General features: G+C 39.9%; 1 protein-coding gene across 3 annotated transcripts in view; it reads left to right on the plus strand.

The window, feature by feature from the left end:
- Positions 1–14,994, plus strand: part of SHQ1 (SHQ1, H/ACA ribonucleoprotein assembly factor) — a 192,042-nt gene that overhangs the window by 34,350 nt on the left and 142,698 nt on the right. For all 3 annotated transcript variants that reach the window (XM_090283827.1, XM_090283825.1, XM_090283826.1), the window contains exon 6: positions 6,647–6,774. In XM_090283827.1, coding sequence (XP_090139953.1) covers positions 6,647–6,774 — 128 coding nt within the window. The remainder of the gene's footprint in view (positions 1–6,646; positions 6,775–14,994) is intronic.

Genomic DNA, 14,994 nt, shown 5'->3' on the forward strand with positions numbered 1-14,994 from the left:
GCTCCCCGTCTCCACCCCTCCCTGCTGAATGAATATAGCTTCTTTAAATCCTAGGTTGTCGGACTTCCATACAGTTTGATTTTCTGGCAGTTCTGGGTGTTTTTTGTAATCCTTCTATGGTTGCGCAGGGAGGCCAAGTGTGCCTACCTACGCTTCCATCTTGACCTGAAGTCTGTTCTTCTTTTATTTATAGTATTTCAGTTTAACTGCTATTGCTCTTGTGCTTAACATTCTATCTCATATGATACCGGGGAGACTAATTGGAATGTCAGAAATACTCGTAATATCTTGTGATGTGCACACTCAGTGACTAATGTGTTATGATAAATGGTCAAACCATTCAACACCCTAAGGAAAACTGGATAAGAGCAAAGTATGTTATATTTTAGAGGACATCTGAGAGATTTAATAATATGCATGAAAAGTTCTTAATATTTCTCAAAGGGGAGATTTCTTACAGGACTGGTTTAAATTTAGTCATGGGTAAGGTTGGAGAGTGGGACTCATGAGTTAAAGGTTATTTGTGACTTTTCTGATAGCCATAATACTTTGTTGTGTTACTCATTCTTAAAAAGTTACATTTATTGGTGTGACTTTGGTTAATAAGATTATATGTTTTAAGTGTACAATTCTAAATACATTATCTATATATTGTATCATGTGTTTACCAACAAAATTCAAATCTCCTGTCACCATATATTTGACCCCTTTTATCCTTTTAATCCTCCTAACACCTCCCTTCTGTCTGGTGACCACTATACTGCTCTCTGTGTCTATGAGTTTTTTTGTTTGTTTTATTTGTTACTTTCTGTGTTATATCACACACGAGTGAAATCATATGGTTCTTGTCCTTTCCTGCCTGACATTGCTTAGCATGATACTCTTAAGATCCCTCTGTATTGTCACAAATAGAAGTATTTCATCCTCTCTTATGACAGTAAAATTTCATTGTATATACGTATCACATCTTCCGTATCTAGTCATACATTAAAGGACACTTAGGTTGTTTCCATATCCTGGCCACTGTGACTAATACCGCAGTGAACATAGTGGCGCATATATCTTTAAGAATAAATGTTTTTGCCCTGGCTGGTGTGGCTCAGTGGATTGAGTGCTGGCTTGAGAACTAAAAGGTCACTGGTTCAATTTCCAGTAAGGGCACATGCCTGGGTTGCAGGCCAGGTCCCCAGCTAGGTCATGGGGGAGGCAATCACATATTGCTATTTCTCTCCCTCTCTTTCTCCCTCCTTTCCCTTCTCTCTAAAAATAAATAAGAGCTTTTAAAAAAAAGGGAGGAATGTTTTTAAATTTTTTGGTTACACACCTAAAGAGGGGTTGCTGGGTCATATGGTAACTGTAGTCTTAATTTTTTTCAGAAGCCTCCATACTGTTTTTTTTTTTAAGTATATTTTATTGATTATATTGCTACAAGAGTTCCAATTTTTTCCCCTTTGCTCCCCTCTTCCCAGTACCCCCCTGTCCCCCAGCATTCCCACCCCACTTAGTTCATGTCCATGGTTCGTGCATACAAGTTCTCTGGCTTCACTCTTTCCTATATTATTCTTTTAAAAAAATTCATTAACCAGTAAATTTTTTTATAACAATAAAAAATAACAACCCCCTCCTCTCAGACTTAAGACCCTTTATAATCTTATAAAGGACAATGGGCGAAGGTCTCAAGCTCCTCTAGCTGCTTCAAGCTGGGCATGGTCGTTGTCCTACCTACCCTTGAGTCCAGAAATCCCTAATAAGAGTGGGGGTGTGGAGGGGAGGGAGGGTGGCCTTCCCTCATGGGGAAGGATCTTGCAGACTCCAGGTCAGTTGGCTGTCCCCAGACAATGGTGTGCTTGGTTTAACAGGCTGGCATCCTTGTTGTGTTCTGGGGGCAACAGATTTGGCAACAGCGTTAAAAGGCATCATTCAATCCATAACCACTAGATGACAAAAGGCAGGTATTAAGTTTTCAGTGTCTCACATTAGGGAGAAAAGGGCTTCTTTGGAGGAAGGTGTGCAAGACACGTCATACCTGTCCAAAACCCTTTTGCCCACTATACTTAGTTTGGGCTGAGGGAAATATTTTAGGTTTACCCCCTCTCAGACCTCTGGGTCCTTTGTGTCCAAGCCATTAGGATAGAAAAAAGAAACCAGTTTTAAAGTGAAGACCACAGACCACCCCATTCTTCACCAACCCAGCCACTTAGTTCAGCCAAACCGTTGAGTCTCAGGAGGCAGCCATGCAGACAGGATTAAGTGAGGCCTCCATACTGTTTTTTATAGTGGCTATATCAGTTCACACTCCACCAACAGTGAATTAGAGTTCCTTTTTCTCCATAACCTCTTCAACACTCGCTGTTACTCATTTTGTTGATAATAACCATTCTAACAGGTGTGAGGTGGTATCTCCATTGTGGTTTTGATTTGCATTCTCCTAATAGTGAAGTTGAGCATCTTTTCATATATCTCTTGGCCATTTGTATGACTTCTTGAGAGAAGGGTCTGTTCAGGTCCTCTGCCCATTTTTAATTGGATTTTGTTTTTGTTGTTGAGTTGTGTGAGTTATTTATATATTTTTCAGAACTATTGTTTCCAAAAGTCTTCTATTTGATTGGTTACCTTTTTGTTTTGTTGAAGGTTTCTTATAATGTGTCTTGGTATGGTTCTCCCTTGGTCCAGTTTTTTTGTAACTCTCTGTGCTTCCTGGACCTGTAAGTCTATTTCCTTCCCCAAATTAGGGAAGTTCTGCTTCATTATTTTTTCAAATAATTTTTCAATTTCTAGTTCTTCTTCTTCACCTTCTGGCAACCCTATGATTTGGATGTTGACCCGCTTATAGCTGTCCCATAGGTTTCTGAGACTCTCCTCATTTTCCTAATTTTTTGTTTCCTTTTTGTGCACTGGTTGACTGTTTGTTCCTTCCCTGTGTTCCGATTTGTTCATTTGATCCCTGGTTTTCCTTCCCTCACCACTTATTTCATATGTGTTTTCATTCATTTCAGCAGGACTAGCCTTTATTCCTTCCCTGTCTTGTTTAAGGTATGCTGTTAGGTCTGTAAGCTTCCTTATAACTAACCATAGCTCTGAACTGAGCCTCAGAAAGATTTTCTATCTGCTGGTCCGATAGATCATATATTTGCTGTCTGGTCAGCTGCACTATTGGGATCTCTATCATGATCTGTGCCATCCTGACAATTTTCTGTTTACCTTTGCTTCCTGGGCGGGGCTGTCACACCTCTTATGCTATTGGAGGCGGACCCCCGTGCACTTGCACTATCAGGCAAATCTTCTTACCATGCTATGGCGTTTTGTGTGGGGGAGGGTGTCCAAGATGGATTCCTGCCGTTCAGTCTTCGCTGAGAGATGGGGGAGCCTTCTCCTCTGTCCCCATGCCCTCTGGGCCTCACAGTCTGAGTCAATGGGGTTCTGCCTTCCCTGGAGTTTGACTTGTGAGCTGACGGGTTTGATCTACAGGCGGGGGTGCTCCCCAGGCACTTCTCACCTCCCCTTAAATATGGGTGTCTGTGCTTACTGCCGTCCCGCCACTGTCCCTGCAACTGCCGCCGCCAGCACTGCTTGACCTCTCCGTCCCGGTTTTGCCCCTTCTACCCGTCCGAACAAGCACCACTTGTTTACAACTTCAGATGTTGGACTTCCATGTAGCTTTATGTTCTGGAACTTCTGGTTATTTCTGGTTTTGCGGTAGTTGTATTCCTTCTTAGTTGTTGAGGGAGACGGAGCGTGTCAGTCTAGGCCTCCATCTTGGCCTGAAGTCCTCTGAGGATTCTAATTTCTAACTATATGTCAGATCTATCTACTTTCCTCCATGCCCACTGCCACTGTCTAATTCAAGGCCACCGTTATTTCTGTTCCTTTAGGTCCCTTTAAACCATTTTCTAGGCAGCAGTGAGAGTGATGTTTCTGAAACACACTGATGTCAGTCCCCTATGCAAAAGCTGTTTAAGTATACAGTTGTTCTTAGGGATGAAAATCCTCTATAGATTTTTTATTGTGACTTACAAGGTTATTGTCACCACAACCCATTATTTTCAGCTAGTAGCAACTTATTTTTTACTTAAATGTGCCATCTTGTTTCCTAGCCTTTGCTAACTATTCTTTCAGCCCAGATTATTTTCTCCCACCTCTCTTATTAATCCAATTAACTCTTATTATTCAGCTGTTGGTTTAGATACTAGTAGCTTCAGGGACCTTGCTTGTCATCTCAGTTCATTCTGCCATAACATCTGTTATAGTACTTACGCTGCATTGTAATTGTTTGACCCTCCCATAAGACTGTAAGTTTTGTGAGGGTCAGGGTTCCCTGTGTCTTGTCAGTGTGTAGTATGTCAGCCATGTAACAATGCCCAACACGGAGCTTGGAACATAGCACAAAGTTAATACTTCGTTGACTTACTTAGCATTTTAGCTACTTTTATTGTTTATCTTTTTTGAAATTAATTTCTTAGAAAAAGTTTAAATTCTGATTAGTCGATGAAAATATAGTAGAACATCAATTCAAAAGTTTTTCTTCACTTTTTTTTTTTAATTTTGAATTACAGTTGATACTCAATATTAAATTAGCTTAAGGTGTACAACATAGTGGTTATACAATTATACAATTTACAAAGTGATCCCCCACCCTGATAACCCACTTGACACTATACCTAGTTATTACAGTATTAATGATGAGATTTTTTATGTTACATTTTACATCCATATGACTATTTTGTAACTGTCATTTTGTATTTTTTAATCCTTTTACCTTTTCACTCAATCCCCGTTCCCATCTGGCAGCCATCAGTTTAAGTTTTCCTTCACTTTAAAAAGAAAGAGAAGGCTAATAAAGAGACCCTTAACAGGGTTAGTCTCTAAAGCAGCTACTTTATCCTGGTCTCATAGGGTTTGTGCACCTGACTAAAATTGATACTGAGAATTCCTGTTTCAACATAATTGCTATTTAGTTTTGTCCAATATGTACTTTATTTTCTCAAGCATAAAAATAGAATGTGTATATTGGTTGATCACTTGGATTTGGAGTAAGACTTAAGTGGGTCCAAATCCTGGCCAGATTTTTTTCTGGTTTTTGACCCTGGCCATTATCTACAATTTTTCTCACCCTCAGTTTCCACCCATGTAAAATGGGCAGGGAGTATCCCCCGCCAATGGGCATAGTCTGAGGATTCAAAAAAATAATGAATGAGAAACACTTAGTGCAGTAATTGGCACATATGAAGAACTTTTATCTGTGATATTTTTAATTCTAAAAAGATTCCAGTATCTCAGTTGAAAGGAAAAAGTGATGTCATAAAACTATCAGCTAGAAAATCCAATTTATCAAAACAACCAATCCTTTCAGTTTCTAATTAACTAAAATATAAATGAATTTTGTACTATAAGTTATATTTCTTGTCATTCTTTCCCCAAGAATACCAGTTTTTAACTTTGAATGCAGGATTGCATATTTTCTGAACAAGTGTTCTCCAAGTGTGTATTTTTAATATAGCAATTATTTTTCCAGTTAAAACTGAGAAAGTGAAGTGCAGGAAAATTAATTTTCTGTTCTTTACAAAGGTTGCTCTTTTTCTGTAGTTTTAAATTAAGGACCTATTAAGATTAGCATAAGTAAATAAAATAGATTGTGTTTTCGTAGAAAACATGAGTGCACATGGTAAACAGTGAGGTATGTACGTGTATGTGTGTAGCCTGAGTATGGATATTCAGTAGCCTGAGTTTTCTACTCAGGTGTTCATTTTTCTTTGGTTTGTGCAAATCCAGCACAGGCGCTGGGCTTCAGTCCCTTGTGTGTGTGTTCAGTCTCACTTCATCCCACACCACTGCAGTAGAAGGGAGGGGATTTCAGAGTAAGACTGGCCTGTGTGTACCTTGCATTTGAAGAGATCATATATGTCAAATATCCTTTTAGTCTGTTGCTTACTTTTCATTTTATGATGCTTACTAACCACGAAGAAAGTAAATTCAGTGCTCAGTCTTTCCTTGAAATGTACTCTGAATTAATCTATATTTCTAGTGTAAATGTAAGGAGTTATAAAATTTAAGATGCAAACCAGTTTAAATATATATAACAAGCCCACCTGGTGAGAGAGACTCTGGGTCCCTCAGAATGGATGAAGAAACTACTCAGACACCATCTGAGGAAGGAAGGGAGGGGTTTTTTTTTCTGAGGAAAATTGCCCCATTTCTTTATTAGCCAGGGTTTTTATCTACTTTCTACATGGGGAAATGCATAAGAAAAACATGCAGCCCTTCACCAAATGGTTGGAAGTAATAACAAAGGGAAATGCAGATCAATACAGGGTTGAAATACCCAGGTATTTTACATTAGATCAAAAACATTTCTTCTTACTTAATCGTTCTGTTTTTCACATTCTACTGACAAGAATTTGGGGCTCTTCAGAGAAAAACAGAGCAGGTTCCCTTTTCCTTAAAAGCCACTTTGCATTTCTATTCTACCTTTTAACTCCCTCCCCCGCCCCAGGGTGGGATTCATAGCAAGCATGAAAGACCAAAACCAGCCTTTTAAGATGCAGAGCCAAGCTCCACACAGCAGTCATCAAAGTCTTGTGAACCATGCCTGCCTGTCTTCCACAACCTGGCATCCTGACATTAAGTTTTTTTGTTTTTTTTTCCTCAGAGCTGACTTTTTTGAAGATGAGGCAGTTGAACAGATTTTGAGGTATAATCCTTGGTGGACTGGTATGTATTCAGAAATGATGAGCATTTTGGGAAAGAGTCAGGAGCAAGAAAATCATGCTGCATCAGGTAAGAAGCTAAAAAATAGGCTCATTTGTTCACCACCTACTAGAGTGAAGATATTACTATTTTAGTTTGCTAATTTTGGAAATGGGGTCTTCAACCTGGGCTGGAAAATGCCACTCAATAATTAGACTTATTTATTTATCTAAATTCTTCTGAAGTATGTTTTACTTTTGAGTCATTGGGGTCCTTTTTTAAATTTTATTTATCATTTAGTACATTTAAGGGCATTAACACGTAGGACATTGACAGTTATTGAGGAATCTGCTTGAGAGATCTGAATATTCCTCTGTGGGAAGGACATTTGAGTGTTACTAATGGTGGAAGAGGACACAATTTTCATTACCTTTGTTGAATGAATTTGATATATCCTCATCAGTTTCTTCACAATTGGTTTTATGTAGAATTTGGAATAGTTATCCTCATATCTATACTTTACATAGAGCAGGTGGGCCAGTTTTTATCCATGGAAGCTGAACTGGGGAGTGGTTATGGGTAACAGCAAATGGCTGTGCCATATTTTTTAACATTAAGCCAAATTAATCCAGAGAGTCCTTGTTTAGATGGTCATTTTAGTACCACCTTCTTAAGTGGGAGGTTGGTATACAGCAGTCCCTCTCTATATCGCGGTTCACTTATCGCAGGCCTCACTGTATCGCGGGATTTTTAAAAATATTATGTTTAATTATTTATCGTGGATTTTTCGCTGTATCGCGGGATTTTGCGGTACTGTATACATATGTTGTTGAAGTTACGTAGGTTAAGAGTGTAGAATAAATGTAAGGTTCCTACTTCGCAGGGGGCGTCTAGAATGTAATACCCGTGATAAGTGAGGGAATACTGTATTTAGTCTGTCAATTTTAGATAGATCAGGAGTAGAAGGCCCATGTTTTCTGTCATACTGATTTAGCTTTTATTTATATATTAAAAATAAAATTGCAGTGTTTAAATAAAAGGAGTACACACACACACACCTTAATTGGAATATAGAATCTCCTTACTCCAAATTTCTCTTTCTGAAAGTAATCACTTAATAAGTTTGGAGTATTTTTAATGTTTATACCCACATCTAAATATTTGTTTTAAGAAATTTATATACAAAGAATCATATACATTCTGTTCTTACCTTGCTTTTCTCAAGTTTGTGATTTATGTTGTATATCTTTCATATTAGCATTTACTGTTAGGGCCAGAAACCCCATGTTGCCTGCCCCATAACCTGCCACCTGAATCAGGCCTTGCAAAACAGGCTATGGCCAGCGGTTACTGTTTTCTCAGGAACTGTGGCCTACAGTCACGCAGAACGTGAGCCACCACCTGTGCTGAAACAAAGAGGGTCTGCACCTGATCACAAAGTTCCCCATTAACAGAGGCAACTAAGGCATAGCCTCTGAATCCTGCTGAGAACTAATTACACCACCATTGCCCCTTCCCCTCTCCCTTAATCATTTCCCAGAAACAAAGACCATAAGTCTCCTGACAGCCATCCCTAATCAGGGACATTGTTCTTTCGCAAACACTTATACCCTGGACTCTTGAGCTGACCAGCAGGGTGACCTATACCCCTGAGGGTTTGCTCCAAGCCCTTCAAAATCCCTCTATGTATTCCGTACCTTGGTGCTGTAGTCCACTCGGACTCAGCCGCCTGTTTGAACATCCCCCATTAAAGGCTTTGAATTGGTCTACCTGACTGCTCCCTTCTTCCGGGCAGAAACCTAACACTTACAATTCTACCTGATACTTTTAATGTCTGCCTAGTATTCTATTGTATATTAGTATCACTGTTGATAGACATTTGGGCTGTTTACTGTTGATGGAAATTTGGGTTGCTTACAGTTTTCTGTAGTGGCCTCCTTTGATCACTAAATCCAAAGTAGCTCCAGGGTCTCTACTGCATGACGATATTTTTGATTTTCTGCATAGCAATGCAATAGCCTGTTATTTATTTGCTCTATATCTAGTGTCTACCATAGTGCCTGTTACATAATGGGTACTCAATAAATATTTATAGAACAAATAAATATCGCAGTAAATATTTTTATAGTTAGGTTTTGTTAGAGTTTAGGTGATTTCTACTGAATTGAAAAACTGCTACTGCAATCTTTTAGAACTGACTCTGCTGCTCAACAGAAACTCATTTATATTATAAGTAATGATCCTTGTTACGTTCTTTTCAACAAATTCTTGGTTTTATATTTAAGTCTTAAGAATCTTTCAGAAACTTCCTACATTATATAGACAAATTTTCAGGTATAGGATTACTAACACAATATAGATAGTAGTCGTATATGACATGTAGATCTGCTTAGAAAGTTTGCTCAAGATTAAATTACCAACTGTTCTGAATCAGCCTCGCCAGTTTTAGTGCAGTGTTTTAATGAGATGGTGGTATGGGAGAAGAGTGGTGGTTGCGTAGTTAAGTTTTCTGTCCACAAGGGTGAGCTAATTGCCTTAAAAATCAGGAGAAGACATTACCTTTTTTAAAAATTATAATTTGTTCTACTTTGCTCAGTGGTGGCTTGTTCTAGGTTCTCTTTTCTGTGTGAGCTGTGCTATGAGTTAGTTCTCTGTATAATTTTAGCAGATTAAGCTAGGCTGTTTCTTTAACCACTGGCCCTCCTGACCCTTCATCTTCATCTGTCCCTTAGCGTATACCCAGCCTGGTGCTTCAAGAACAATCATAATCTGCTAAAATAGTGTGGTGATATCTAATGTAAAAATCACCTTTAGAAATACCAAGGATTAAGGAGACTCTGGCTTGTAGCAGCGCTGGGAGCGGGCTGAGGGTGGGAAGCCTGAGAGGCCCGGAGTAGACAGAACTAAGCCACGGGGATGGGACCTGGGGGCCGCTTGTGCATAGCGCCACCCTCCTCCGGAACGGAAGAGGTCGGAGAATCGAGCACTGAGAACGTGCGGTTGGCCAAAGAATGCCTTCGCCGGAAAAGTCCTGGGTTAAGGCGAGGACATTTGTTTGTCAGCACAGCGCCAGGTTGCACCTCCGCTGGGCGTGAGGCCGCGGTTTCCGAGTAACTGAGCGCTTGGCTTGCGGAGCCTCCCACTGGCTGCGGATGCCCGCCCCTCCCCCTGAGGTCGCCCTCGGCGCTGCCTGAGAGGCCGTGTGGGATTTCCAGGGTCTTTTTGCTAAGGTTGCTCTCTGTCAGTGGGCCATGAATGGGGGCAACTCGCTGAACTCGGAGACCACGGCATCGGGACGCAGAATCCACGGGTTAATGGTTCCCTGGCGCTCCGGCTCCGCTCAGGGCTACCGGAGAGTGAAGAAGACCTGCTTAAGATATTCCTGATCCTCAACCCCAGTGAGAAGGGCATTTTAGAGGAAATCATGAAGGACCCACGGATAAACATGGGCCCTGAAAAGGAACTGAAACCTTACATCTAGCCTCTCCCTCACTATCAGGACCCTCACTCAGCATACTGAGTCAATCCTGTGCATGGGCTGTAAGTTGGAAGAGAGTGATAACTCATTAATGGCCTGAAGCATGAAAAAAAAAAAGGGACCACCTGTTGGCATCAGGGCTACAAACACCCCAGCGGGAGGGCTACACCATCATCATGAATTCCCTGCCTACAACTAATCCCACCAACATTGCAGTCCTTGCCTATCCTGTCAGACAGAGCCTAAGGTCTCTGTCAACCCAAGTTGTGGAGTATTGTCATTCCCACCTTCACTTTGTTCTCTAACACGGAAAATCAGAGGCGTGAGGACCAGACGTCATGATGAAAGTCTAGCAGAAGAGCATAGTGATTGTAAATCCCTTACCTGGCCTGGAAACAAAGACTACCATCCAAGCACAGCCCCCCACGATGGCCCTGTGGTCTCCCATGCACCTACTATACCAGCGATGGTGGTAGAGCCTCAGGTGGATCCAGCTTACCTCAGCTGTATGTGCATGGCCTGGCCAGCTCACAGGGCCTTGTCCAGTGGAGGATGGAGTGCAAATTTCTGTGGGGTTCTTTCCATGGGGTTTAAATTAAGGTACTGTGGCACCTTCTTGGCATTCCAAAGCGTTATGGCTAAAATAACTGTGAGTTGAGCTTATGGGATTGCCAGGGGCCTGGGGGAAATAAGGGGAGAGGCTGTCCCCTCCACCTGCACCTGGTGAGAAACTTCAGAGACTGAGCTGTTTTACATTCCCCTGCTCTTCTCCCTCTTCTGTGTTCATGAGGGGGGAAGATGATTTTATACAAAAAAAAAAAAAAAAAATACCAAGGATTGATTATCTAAGTTAGGAGAACTTGAGGTTTGTGTTGAACAGAAAGTACCGCTTTTAAATGTGTTAAATATGGGGTTACAGATAGAATATGAGCTAAATATTGGGCTCAGAATTTAACACCGTGGTCTACCACAGGCTAGCTGTGTGATCTTACTGTGGAAATCCTATACCTGCCTCATACAGTTGTCATGAGGATTCAATAAGATGTTGTATTTAAAATCCTTAGCATATTGTAATTTTTAGAAATTATTAATATAGAGTAAAATCAGTGGTAGGAGAGCCAGAAATCGAATGGCTCCGTTGTGAAATTACAATACAATTTTTGTACATTTACAAAGCTTTAAGAAGGAGTTCTTTGTTAATGAAATTCTTCTTTCAATTTTTTTTTCTTGTTCAAATATTTGAGATACCCAGGATTGGAGGAATAAATTGAAGTGTGGTAAACCAGAATAAAATATGGGAGAAAAGCAATACACCAAGAAATAACTTTCAGGTTCTCAAGGAGCATGCTGCTGCTCTAGTTTTCCCTCATTTTCCTCTTGACCTCCAGGCCTTCTTCCTCTCTGTGTCATCAAAGTGGAATGTCGCCTCCTTAATGCTCCCTCATCAGATGCTGCCAGGCAGATATAACAGTGTGAGTGTGTGGGGACCTTTGACTCATCCTCATCATAAAATATTAAGCTACAGTTGTTTTAAATTCCAGTTAAGCCTTTTGCCTCTGTTATGAGTCTCGTCATTTTTATCATAGCCCTGAGTTACAGTGCGGAGACTTTTATTAATGTATTCATTTTTGTCATGATCCTGATCTTTCTCCCCAAAGGCTTGTAAATGGAAGTATTAAGTGCTGTGCTCCCAACTGAGCTCTGGTCTCATGAGGATGGACTTTCCACATTTCTGATGTGTTTCACTGGTCAACTTTAGCCTGAAAATCTGGCCCCTGACTGCTTGTTATGACCCCACATAGCATTTACAGTCAATGAACTTCCTAGCAGGGAATCCTGTTTGGCATCAATGATGTCTTCAGTGTTTGTAGAGCTCAGTCTCAAGTTGAAAGTTATAGCCACTGCAGGGCTCCCCGGTTAGGCAGAGAGTTTGAATGCAGCACATTTTCTTCTGGTTCCCTCGTCTGTTTCCAGAAAGTGTACAATGTAAATCGATTGGCATTCCTCTGAGAGGAGCCAGGTCATGGATGATTTAATTGTTGACCCATAGAAGACAAGTATATTTGGAAGGGGGATTTAGAAGGGAAGATGTAAAAGTAACTAAACTAGAACATGTTCTAAGTGAAGTGAGGTTACTTTCCATTTGGGAGGGAGCCCAGTGTGCAGTCTTCAAATATACTGATGGATTTTTTAATGTTGGGAGGTAATCTTGGACTGTTTGCCTCAATGCTGGGGCACCAGTTTCTGCCCTTAATGAGTGGAGCTTTCAGCTTTCTCTTATAACCTTGTAGATTGTTTATAGAAGCATAATTAATTGAACTGTCCTGAACTATATGCAAAGCTGCTTTGTAGTGTAGCTAAGTTACAAATGCGTGATGAACGTTACTTGTGGAGGCAGTCATCCAAGTATTGTTGGCACTGCATCTAGTTATTTTCAATGCTGCTGCTCAGGCAGACCTGATGGTGCAAACCTCCTCATGTGCCCTTGTGGTGATAATAAAAAAGGCCTTGGGTTGCTCAGACTTTTGATTTCTCTAGTGATTTCCTGGTTTGTTATTACTGTTATTTACTATCTCTCTCTTTTTTCTTGAATTTAAGAATTTAAAAGTGTCTTTGTATTATTAATGAAGTCCTTAGGCCAAAATAGAACTTAAAAACAGTCAGAAAAGGTGGTCTTTTAAGGAAAGGCTAGGGCTATCTAGCATCCAATAATTCAGAAGAGTACATTCACGTAGGCTTTTCATATGTATAGAGTCATGAAAAGTGATCCGTGATATGTGGGTAATGTAACATCAGAACCTACATTTCCCAGATCAACCTTTATAAATCATTGAACACATACAGCTGTGATTAGTTAATAAACATGTAAATGAGTTGATGTGTCATTAATGGTTCTGGGTACACTGAACTTGTGATTCAGAATTATGTGGAAGAAGTCACTATTAGTCAACTGAGATATAAAGGCTTTCCCTAGTGAGATAATATTGTCATGAACACCTGGCACTTTCCTATTACAGTCATACCTCACTCAGTACTAGTCAGCTTCAGAACTCGTCAAACCCTATACTTGTTGCATTTTGACAAGAAAAAAATGTTTCAGCGCTCAGTATTTGCATAGGACTCATCGTACTTGCTAGAACTTGTACGAGTCGGTTATGGTACTCATTGGTTACAGCACTCATCATGAGTTTTGGTAGCTGGTTTTAGCACTTGTCATGAGTTCCAGAATGAATTAATGACAACTATTGAGGTACCACTGTATTAGCTAACTTAATGAATGTCTCAAAGACTATACCTAAGGAATAACTGTCTCAGACCTTCTTGCTGAATACTAGGGGTCTTAAAATATGTTGTCAGGTATACTTTCTTCATGCAATATGTTCCATTTTACAGTTTCTTTAAATCAGATTGCCTTAAATGAACTAAGATTCTGTATAAATTATAAGATTTTTATATAAGCCCTTTAATGAGATCATCAACACTCAGTTTATCTGTCTTATTAATTTTGTTTTTAAATATGTCTTAAAGAATGCTTCACCTGACACCTACCTGCATAAAGTTTAAAAATATACAGTTTTTTATGTTGCTGGCCAGCAAATTAAATAAATGCATTCTCGTTTGTTGTTTATGAAAGCAATGCTTATGCAAATACATTTATTCATTTTTATTTTTTTATTTTTTAAAATAATTTATTTGTTTGTTTTATGTTTAGAGAGAGGGGAAAGGAGAAAGAGGGAGAGAAACATCACTGTGTGGTTGCCTCTCACTCGTGCCCCCAACTGGGGACCTGACGTGCTACCTAGTCATGTGCCCTGACTGGGATTCGAACCAGCGACACTTGGCTTGCAGGCCTACACTCCATCCACTGAGCCACAGCAGCCAGGGCTACATTTATTTTTTTAAATGTAGGATTTCTAACATCATTGAAAAGTATAATTATAAAAATATATTTTAAACTTTTGTTTTTGCACTGTGTATATTTTAATGAGCAAATGGGTATTGCTTCTAGTAATTTAAAATAAGTGTATTTAAGATTTTTTTCCGTCAGAGGAGAGGTTGCAAACCTGTTGGAAGAAAGCCTTAAAACAAAAAGAAGCCATGTGAAACTTAAGGTTGCTAAGAGAGGACAGAAGTGAGTTTGGAAAACTATGTGTGAACAGGGACCATCATGTGTGAGTAATCACATTCTCTCCCTCTGGCTTTGCCCAGTTGTAATGAGCAGAAAGGCAGCCTTTTGTTGAGCAGAGACAGAAAGGGGCTGAATAGTGAGCTATGAAGAGAGGGGTTTGGGAATGTTAAAAAGGCAATTTAATAAATGTTGGTCTCCTAAAAGGTGGTAGAGACAGCCAAGTGTCTTTTATTAGCCTTTCCCCTCTAAGAGCTTCCTGAGTTAGAGCTGGGCACAGGATGACTCAGCTGAGTATAAGTACTATGTGCACTTTCTGGATCAGGTTTTTAGAAAGAAGCTGCTTGCCTTCCTCTTCTTATTCTGCTTTTCCATTAGTTGGAAAATGGTAAAAACCTGGAGTGAGTTAGCTGTCTTACACCCATAGCTGGAAGTTGTATTATGGAGTTGTTGATGCTCCACCCATCCTGGGTCTTTCATTCAGGAGAGTAGGATGAAAAAGAAACTTCTCTTATTTAAACCATGGTATTTTGGGATCTCTTTTTTACAGTTTAAGCTATCCTATGTTAAATAATCGACAATTCTAATACCTGGAGAAAAGTCTTGAAAGTTATTCTAGCATTATTTTGATATGAAGCACTGGACTGGAAACTAATTACTCCTCTATACTGGGTTTAAAAACAAGTGAATTTCAAAGTGATTGTCT

The sequence above is a fragment of the Furipterus horrens genome, unplaced genomic scaffold, assembly GCF_987537825.1.
Source record: "Furipterus horrens unplaced genomic scaffold, mFurHor1.1.pri manual_scaffold_7, whole genome shotgun sequence".
Taxonomy (NCBI): domain Eukaryota; kingdom Metazoa; phylum Chordata; class Mammalia; order Chiroptera; family Furipteridae; genus Furipterus; species Furipterus horrens.